This window comes from Barbus barbus (assembly GCF_936440315.1).
Source record: "Barbus barbus genome assembly, chromosome: 18".
NCBI lineage: Eukaryota > Metazoa > Chordata > Actinopteri > Cypriniformes > Cyprinidae > Barbus > Barbus barbus.
This window is the reverse complement of record NC_136746.1, coordinates 27,361,228-27,371,675: the sequence shown is the minus strand read 5'-3', so window position 1 is coordinate 27,371,675 and position 10,448 is coordinate 27,361,228. Positions and strand designations below refer to the sequence as shown.

At 37.3% G+C, this 10,448-nt stretch overlaps 1 protein-coding gene across 1 annotated transcript; it reads right to left on the bottom strand.

The window, feature by feature from the left end:
• Positions 1-6,414: 6,414 nt before the first annotated feature.
• marcksl1a (MARCKS-like 1a) lies at positions 6,415-9,447 on the bottom strand. The gene is made up of 2 exons (XM_079440016.1): positions 9,167-9,447; positions 6,415-7,790 (listed from the first exon to the last, which is right to left on the bottom strand). Exons 1-2 carry the CDS (start codon positions 9,236-9,238, stop codon positions 7,206-7,208), a joined length of 657 nt encoding a protein of 218 aa, XP_079296142.1. The 5' UTR covers positions 9,239-9,447; the 3' UTR covers positions 6,415-7,205.
• Between the last annotated feature and the right edge of the window lie 1,001 nt (positions 9,448-10,448).

Below are 10,448 nucleotides of genomic sequence, written 5' to 3'. Positions count from 1 at the left end.
AACAGATAATAAAAGAATAAAAATAGATAGAACAAGTTCAAATGTGTGTGTGTGTGTGTGTGTGTGTATGTGTGTGTATGTGTATATATATATATATATATATATATATGTATATATAAATTATTTGATCCTCTGTTGATTTTGTACATTTGCCCACTGACAAAGAAATGATCAGTCTATAATTTTAATGGCAGGTATATTTGAACAGTGAGAGACAGAGTAACAACAACAACAACAAATACGCATTTCAAAAAAGTTATAAATTGATTTGCATTTTAATGAGTGAAATAAGTATTTCATCCCCTATCAATCAACAAGATTTCTGGCTCCCATGTGTCTTTTATACAGGTAAGGGGCAGAGATTAGGAACACTCTCTTAAAGGGAGTGCCCCTAATCTCAGTTTGTTACCTGTAGGAAAGACACCTGTTCACAGAAGCAATCAGTCAATCAGATTCCAAACTCTCCACCATGGCCAAGACAAAAGAGCTGTTCAAGGATGTCAGGGACAAGATTGTAGACCTTCACAAGGCTGGAATGGGCTACAAGACCATCGCCAAGCAGCTTGGTGAGGAGCAGCTTGGTGAGAAGGTGACAACAGTTGGTGCGATTATTCACAAATGGAAGAAACACAAAATAACTGTCAATCTCCCTCGGACTGGGGCTCCATGCAAGATCTCACCTCGTGGAGTTTCAGTGATCATGAGAACGGTGAGGAATCAGCCCAGAACTACACGGGAGGATCTTGTCAATGATCTCAAGGCAGCTGGGACCATAGTCACCAAGAAAACAATTGGTAACCCATGACGCCGTGAAGGACTCGAATCCTGCAACGCTCGCTAGGTCCCCCTGCTCAAGAAATCATATGTACAGGCCTGTCTGAAGTTTGTCAATGATTCAGAGGAGAACTGTGTGAAAGTGTTGTGGTCAGATGAGACCAACATCCAGCTCTTTGGCATCAACTCAACTTGCTATGTTTGGAGGAGGAGGAATGCTGACTATGACCCCAAGAACACCATCCACACCGTCAAACATGGAGGTGGAAACATTATGCTTTGGGGGTGTTTTTCTGCTAAGGGGACAGGACAACTGCACCGCATCAGGGACGATGAATGGGGCCATGTGCCGTCAGGGCCAGGGCATTGAAAATGGGTCGTGGATTCCAGCACGACAATGACCCAAAACACACGGCCAAGGCAACAAAAGAGTGGCTCAAGAAGAAGCACATTAAGGTCCTGGAGTGGCCTAGCCAGTCTCCAGACCTTAATCCCATAGAAAATCTGTGGAGGGAGCTGAGGGTTCGAGTTGCCAAACATCAGCCTCAAAACCTTAATGACTTGGAGAAGATCTGCAAAGAGAAGTGGGACAAAATTCCTCCTGAGATGTGTGCAAACCTGGTGGCCAACTACAAGAAACGTCTGACCTCTATAATTGCCAACAAGAACAAAGTCATGTTTTGTGAATGGGTCAGTTATTTATTTGACTCATTAAAATGCAAATCAGTTTATAATATCTTTACATTGGCTTCCAGTTCACTACAGGGTCGATTTTTAAACTACTTATCTTAGTATATAAAGTCTTACACAATCTGGCACCCTCTTAATTAACTGATATTTTACATGCACACAAACTTCAAAGGAATCTAAGGTCATCAAACCAGATGATTTTAGACGTCCCTAGGACAAGATTAAATCTGAGTGGTGACCGGGCATTTTCAGTGGTGGCCCCTAAGTGTTGGAATAACTTGCCTTTATATCTTAGATGTTTACCTACATTTGGTTCTTTAAAAAAAATATATACAATTTTTTTTATTTATTAGAGTTAGCCTTTGGCTCAACACATTGACTTAACAAAGTGGCCCTCCTTCTTTTCTATGTTTGTTTTACTTGCTTTTTATTACTCCTTTTCTTCCTGTGATGTTGGTTTCTTCCTGTGATTTTTATTTTTTAGTTGCTATTGTACAGCACATTGGTCAACCCAGTGTTGTTTTAATTGTGCTCTATATATAAATAAAACAAACAAACAAACAGTGCTTCCGATTTTGGATTATGTTGATGTAGTTTACAGGTCTGCTTCAAAAACTCTCCTTCATAAACTGGATGTTATTTACCATGCTGCAATCCACTTTGTGACTGGAGCTTCATTTAACACTCACCATTGCCACTTGTATTCTTTATTGAACTGGCCTTCTCTTCATTATCACAGACAAACTCACTGGTTTCTGTTCATTTATAAAACTGTTATATTTACAGTCACTTCTTAATATTCATAATCATAGATTTATTAATTTCTGCATACCTAAAGTCCGTACCTCCTTTGGTCGTTGCTCCTTTCAGTTTTCTGCTGAAGATGAACGGAATCATCTGCAGCAGACTTTAAAGCTTAGTTCATTCATTTCACTCTCTTCCTTTAAAAAATTCAATTCAGTCAATAGTACAAGATCGTTGTACTTGTTTTTAGCTATTTGCTTGTTTTTATGTCACTTTATAATAGTGTTATTTGTAACTGTACTATGTATTTATTGTAATGTACCTGCTGTTTATGCTGCCTCTATGCTCCCAGGCCGTCATTGTAAACGAGAACTGGTTCTCAACTGACTTAACTGGTTAAATAAAGGTTATTATTATTATAAATACTTTAAACTGTCCAGTCTGTCTGAATCTGTTTAAGGACCCAGGGACTACATGTGGTGGAGACAGTTTTTTTTTTTTTTTTTTGGTATGGACTGTATTAAGGGATGCTGGGATAAAGAGTGTTATAGGAGTTTACAGCTGCCCCAAATACAGGACTAAATTCAACCAAAGACCAAATCGCAGCAAAAATATGGTGCTGACTGACATTTCAGAGAGAATAAAACTGGAGGTTACAGCTAGGTTTTGAGATGTGAAGTGTGATGTATGTAAAGGAAGAAAACTCAAAGCCATCAAGTCTTGTTTGGTGTGTTTGGCTTCTTACTGTCAAACTCACATTCGGCCTCATTATGAATCTGAAGCTTTCAAAAAATAAACACAAGCTGGTAAATGCTTCCTCAAATGTACAGCAGCAGATCACTGGAGATTTACTGCTATAATGACCGTGAAGTGGACAACAGTTGCAGCTGGGAAAAAAAAAAAAAAAGGTAAGATGAGGTGATATATTCACACAAATAATGATTACAAGTGATTACAGGTTTGGAAAATGGATTGATGATTGTATTTTTATGGATAATTGTAAGCTATTTTTAGCAAAAATTAATAAATAAAATAAATACAAAATAATAATAATAATAATACAAATACAAATTGCACTATATCCAGTAAATAATTTATTTCATTTTACAGCTCAAGAACAGTATTCTGATTTATTGCAAATTTATCCACAGGAGTAGCTAAAATAAAACAGATATCTTACAGAAAATCAACAACAACATGAGGTTCAGCAGTGCAGTTTCATAAGGTAAGTGTGACTGACAGCTTCACGGGTTTGAATGGACTGAAAAGGAAGTAGCCAGATATTGGCTAACAATGGTGTCTAAATGTTAGAACTGTGATGGTTGATGTAAAAGTTAGTAGAACATTATAGATGCTTGACTTTTCTGTATCTATATTTACCTTCAAACATCTATGATATGATGTAACCTTAGGAATGTTTTCAGGATTTTCAAAAATGCACATGCATTTCCTATTTTCATTATGAGATTTGGTTGTTACTTTTTTCTTTTAACTGCTCCAAAATGCTGCCAGATTGTGTCATATATGGCATCTACCAGCAGGGAGTAACAAAGCCATACAAACAAAAAAACTCTGACCTCTTCGCTCAACCTAAGAGCACTGTTTCCAGTTTTAGAAAGTGCCACAGTGTTTAAACTTTTTAAGACGTCACCCATTAAATGGCTTACATTGTGGCTGACTGCATATAAAGGATAAGTATTGTGGATATAATAAAGCGTTTTAACATCAAAATGTTACACACTAACATAATGTTTAAATTCAATATATGATGCACAATGTGTCAGAAGTTTGACCAAGTGTTTTGTTACATTCTAGGTGTCCTAACATCTCTCTGCACAGGCAGCAGTGAAGCACAGTGACAAGATCAATAACAAACCCATGTAACTTATTTATTTGGTGTTTTTGCTATTTTTTTTGTCTTGATAGGACAGCAGAGATCTGACAGGAAGTGAGTGGGAGAGAGAGGTGGATGGAATTGGAAAAGGTCCACGAGGCGCGATTTGAACTCGAGACAGAAGTGCAACTTCGTCATTCATTGGCACGCTGCCCACGAGGCTATCAGCGCAGATGTAAGTACTTTTTTTTCTACCAGAAATGAATATGCACACACATTTATAAATGCTATCAACTGATATTATAGGTGATTTATTCTTTGACTAACTTTGATCCTACTGTAACTCAATATTCAGTATTTTTACAGTTTTACTAAATGTTCTATGTAACATTTTATAAATGAGGCCCTGGTTACTAGGTGTTTACTTACTGGTCAAAGTCAAAACAGACCATCATTGTTTGATGATTAGGGTGTGGGAAAAGTGTGCGTATGCGTTGTGATACTCTCTAAAATGCCGGAAGACGTAACTCGGGAGAGAAGAATTGTTGAATTTTTGTTTTATTGCACACAAAAAGTATTTTCGTAGCTTCACAAATCTGAAGTTGAGCCACTGATGTCACATGGACTGATTTACCGATGTCCTTACTACGTTTCTGGATCTGGGAACATTGCAGTTGTGTTGCTGTCTATGGCAGGGTCAGAGAGCTCTCAGATTTCATCAAAAATTTATTTAATTTGTGTTCCGAAGATGAACAAAGGTCTTACGGGGTTGGAATGACATGAGGGTGAGTAATTAATGACAGAATTTTCATTTTGGGGTAACTAACCCTTTAAGTGTCATGTGTTTGTGCTGAAACACGCTTCTTTAATTCTTTAATCTCTCAAAAGAAAGATTATTTCCCATTTCAGATCGCAGGTCAGCGGAATGTCCTAAGCTTGTAAAGGCTAAAGCACCATGAAAGGTCAGAAAATTGAAGACAGCCTGTCTGCATCTACCAAAGAACCTTGTTAGTACATTTATGTTTTGTGTAGATTATCATTCTGTTTCAGCTTTTTTCTTCTTTACTGTACAAACATATATTAAAACAATTAGCACTGTTTTTACAAAACATTATGCAGTTGGGGTTTGTAAGCACTAGGTGGTGCTATAACAAAACATTTTCCGAAGCATGTTATTTCTGTTAAAAATGTTAATATCCTTTATCCAGACATCATCTGCACAAATCACCAAAAACAAACATGATCACATTTCATCAGTGATTTCAATAGTGAATGGCCAATAAATACCATTGTATTTTTGAATTGTGAATCAGGTTGTGACAGTTCTGTAACAAGTAAATGTACAGATTTACTTATAGCTATAAACTAATGGATTAGAATAAAAAAAAAAAAAAAAAAAATTGGTCTCAGATTAAAGTCACTTGCCATTCAGTTTCCATTTCTGCCTTGAGTCCCACTAAATAACATACAATAGTAACCCACCTTTAAGGATGCAGTAACTACCCTGACCCGGCAGGAGGAGCAGGTCAGCATTCGTCATTGTGGCTAAAGGACACATTTATGTGTACACTACAACTTCTGAATGTGCCTGATTGTTAAATGCATACAATATGCACACAATCTGGACTTTATTTCTTGCTGTATTTATTGCTGCTGATTGAAGTTAGAGAAGAATGGTGCTCTTATCTTCACAGATTATAGCTATCTGTAGGATGCTTTGAACATCTCAAGTTTGCTGTATTTTTGGAATCTTTAAGTCTTCCTGGAGTGTTTATTTGACTTACCTGAGCAGCTAATTGATAAAGAGAAGAAATCATGTTGGGAAAAACTTGTGGAGAGCTTGTGAAATATATGCTATCATTATTTACAGCAAATACTTCACACAAAACGAATATTCTATCATTTACTTACCTTGAGGTTGTTCTAAAATTGTATGATTTTCTTCTTTCTTAATTCTGAGGAATATTGGACCTCATTGACTTTTATGTATGGACAAAAGCACTCAGAACTGAGATCTTATTTTGAAATGCGTAGGCCTATATGAGGGGGAGTATGGCTGAATTTTCCTTTTTGGGACATGATTGCATGCAAATGATGTGATTGCCCTGCAAAACTTTAAAATCTTCCTACAGTCTTTCAGTTCCCTTGTGTGAATTAAAACAAGTCTACTTCTTCTTTCCTCCTCTTCTTCTTCTTTTTTTTTTTTTTTTTTTTTTTTTTTTTTGTTAATCTGGAAGATCCTGAATGTCATTTACATGTGCATCATAATGTTGAATAGTAAACATTTTCTATGTGAAGATGAAGTTTGTTTGTTATTGTTTAAATAACTTTCTTGTAAAAAGTACTCAGAAAAGCAAACAAACACAAGGGGGTCAAACATTTATTTGGTCTAATCGTACAACATCTTATTAACACCTGGAAATGTTAGCAACATAAAGAGTCAGAAAATGTATGTACAGAGACTTAACAGAACAAAAATATATATTTGATAAAAGCAGTGGTTTAATTCCCCTTTGTCGTAAACTTTGAAATGTGTAGCTGGATCTGATTAAAACTGTAAAACATCATTAAAAACAGACTAAGACTAAAACCTATTCACTCGCCCGGATCTTCTGACACCCTACGGCTTTCAGCGCTAGAAATTGGAATGTAGAGCCATTCAAACACTTAAAAAAAAAAGTTTTTTTTTTTTTTTTTTTTTTTTTGTAGTTTTACATTGTCCCGTAACCATCTCCTAAGAGGACAATTTGTCATTTCACTCATCAGCCCTGAAAAATCAGGGATCGGATGAAGTTTAAAAGAGAAAAATGACTGAAAACACTGTGAACAGGGAGCCACTCTCTTCCATCCGCTGCTCTTCCTCTGAAGCGGAAATTCCATCAGTCGTTCCAATCCATACACGGAGCAATCCCCGGCCCGGCCCGACCCCCCCCAAAAAAACACTCTTGATGTGCGGCAGCACGGAGCTCACTGATACCGGACCGGACAAACCGTGAACTAGAGACAGTTATTAGCAAAGATGGTGAAAGAACTCGGTTTCTCTGTAGTATTGCGGCTCAAGTCTCATATATTTATATATATTTATATATATATTTATATATTTCAATCTCAAAAAGAAAAAAGGATAAAGATAAACAGTCTAGGTTGCCACAGTGAAGTGAGGTCACTCTGCAGTCGGCTCCGGGTCCGAGGCTGTGGTGGGCGTGGTCTCTTCAGCAGGGGCCGGGGTCTCGTCAGATTTTGTGGTCTCCTCTGTAGGCGCGGCTTCTGTTTCCTGGGCGGGCTCTTCTGCTTTAGGCTCTGCCTCTGTTTTGGGCTCTGCCTCTTCTTTGGGCTCCGCCTCCGCCTCAGGTGCCGGTGTCTCATTGGTTTCTGCCACAGCAGGCTCCTCCTCTTTGGTCTCTGTAGCAGCCTGGCCGTTCTCCTCGGGTTTGTCTTCGGCGGTGGGCGTGGCCGTGGGCTCTGCTGCCTCCTCACTTCCCTTCTTGTTCTTCTTCAGGGAAATGCCCTTGAATTTGAAGGAGTTCTTCAGTGAGAATTTCTTCTTCTTCTTGGTTTCCTTTGCAGCTTCGCCATCGGATTTGGCGGCATCGCCTTCGGTAGCAGGGGCAGCTTCGATGCCATCTCCCGCCTCCGTCTTGGCGGCCTCCTCCTTGGCAACCTCTGCGGTGCCATTTCCGTCTGCTGCCACGGCTTCTCCATCTGGCTTGGTAGATACGTCACCATTGGTTTTCACATGACCATTTTCCTGAAGAGAAAAGCAGAATAAGGGAAGATAAGCCAAATGCATGTTGGCACACACACACTGGAGAAAAGCAAAGGGGTTATGCTTGTAAATGCTTGTTTTTGTAGTCATAGTAAACAGTAAATGCTTGCTTTTATAGGATAGTTTATAGCACAATGTGTTGGCCATGTTTTCACAGCATATAGCTACCACTCATTTTGATCCAATACCAAGTACTTTTAAATCCTTCAGTGGATATGTACCTCTATTTTTATTTAGAAACAAATATTAAAAATAATCTCAGTTTTATGTAAAAGTAAACCTCGCAATACAGCAATATTAGAAGAATTGAGATTTAAAGATCACTCTGTTCATCACTGTTGTGCTTTAACCTCAATATAGCCAAAATAGATATAAATTACTGCTTAATTCAGGATATCTAGAAAACTATATTTTTTCAGGCAGAAAAGACTCTTGAGGATTGTTATACATAATTACATTAAAGATAAAAGCAGAAGTACATAGTGTAATTACACACTGCATCCACTAGAGGCGACATTGATCCACTAAATATAATCCACAGTTTAGAAAACCAGCCACTACCAGAGAGAACAAAGAAACGGGAGACAGCAACCCTAAAACGGTGTTTAAAACAACGTCTTGCACTAAAACACCTCTTTTTTTTTCTTGCATTTACAGGACATCTGACAACTAGCCATCATGATGTATGTATCAGTAACTTGCTCTGTGCAAGTATTGAGTGTTTAAATCATATGCATAAAGATATGGAAAATAATGCATTATGAGTTGATTAATAAAGAAAAGAGCTCTCTTATTACATATGGAGGGGGAAGGGCGCATATGCATTAAGGGGGATGGTTAGAATGATTATTAATAAAGTACCAGAGGAATGGTGCATGCATTCACACACAGACACTCACATATGCATTGCATTGTTTGCAGATCAGCAGAAGCGCTCTGCATCATTTGCATGCAGCTCTGCAACCTTTTGTTCTCAATTCGGGTTACTGCCAGCTTCAGCGCCAACACACAACCACAGAGTCTGCTTGATATCTAACTAAACTAACTAAAATGGGTTTTAAAAGACATAAAAAATAAAAACTGATAAGAGAGTGAGAGGTTTAAAACAAGTTTTCCAACTCAAACCCTCAAAAAAAAAAAAAAAAAGATTCAACACAAAAGCCTCCTTCAGAATTGAAATTATATTGTAGACATAACCAATTTGATCATCAAAAAATGTAACACAAATTCAAAGATTAAATTGTAAAATGTGTATTGTTGGATAAATGGGATTACGGAAAAGCAAAACAAACAAAAAATTATTGAGATCCCATTTAGATTTAGATTTTTTAATCATAAAAGGGCTTGTAGATCCTCACCTGACCATTGGCTTTATCAGCCACTGCTTTTCCGTCCACTGTAGCTTCACCTTTAGTCAACTGAGCACCCATCCTCCTTTGTGTCTTCTTCAAACAGTTAAAAATGAAAATAAAGGCAGAAAAAAACCCTAGAGGATCCTTAAATTCAAACCCACACAGTAGAGACGGTGAGCAAGCGTTTAGATTCCTGGCGTGGTTTTAATCTGCTGTGCTCAGCAGACACTAATAAAGGCTGCTTTCTGCTGGTAAATCCACACGGCTCTGTGGGGAGAGCAAACTAAGAGTTTCACAGCTACAAGTGTGAGTATTTGTCTGAGTATATGTGTGACTCCACCCAGCAGCTACGCTGCCCAATCTGCACCAGAGGGCTGGAGCTTCATCTGCCCCATTCAACCACACCACTACACACACTCCAGCAGATTACTGGATCCACAGCTTTACACCTCTGGATGCATGGCCTTTGTTAGGGATTTTATTGATGACTGGATCAGTAAACTTCCATATCCTCATCATATGTCTTAATATCTGATGAAATATAAAAACAAGTGAAGGTATTAAATGAAGCGAACATAAAAATGAATTTTAAATAATCTCAATACTTTGGTTAAGGATTTTATTTTTGTCATGTTTGCATTAACGTCTTAAGAAAAATTCCAGGTGCTTAATTTTTACTTGAATATTTCAGACTAAACAAATTTACTTGATTACCCATACATAATTTTTGGAAAAAACATGTTAAAATGTATCAAAAATGATACATAAGACTTTCAAGGAACATTTATTTATTCATCTCTCAATCACCATTGTATTATATTGCATTATATTATTATTAAATTGCATTATATATATTCTGAAATTTACATATCATCTTATATTAGTGGGAATTATAGAGAAATCTGATATTTATATGCGTTATATAGTTCCCATTGAATTTCTCTAGTTGAAATGCCTTAAACTAAACATGTTTTCGTGATGCTTTTGTTGTAATTGTTAACAAATTTCTGAGGTTTTCCAATATCATTTCCCATTGTTTTGATCTCTTGTGAATTGATGCCTTTACCTAAAGCCAGTTCTGTGATGACATCATCGCACAGGAAGTGACATCATTTTGGAGGGAAGCAACAGCACCAGCATTAGTGAGTATTAGCAATGGATTTAATAGATTCTGCGATGTTTTGTTGGCTGGTTTGCAAATACTCTTCATCCTGTAAAATTGACCAGAGCATATTTCTGAATGTCTGCTCTACACTTTTAGAAAAATACTTCTTTAAATTGTAACACA

What these genes read in the sequence shown, in the direction of transcription:
- marcksl1a (XM_079440016.1), bottom strand. Translation starts at nt 9,238, where the DNA reads ATGGGTGCTCAGTTGACTAAAGGTGAAGCTACAGTGGACGGAAAAGCA. An exon ending in CTGATAAAGCCAATGGTCAG is followed by an intron (nt 7,791 to 9,166) that starts GTGAGGATCTAC and finishes TTTTCTCTTCAG; the next exon opens with GAAAATGGTCATGTGAAAAC.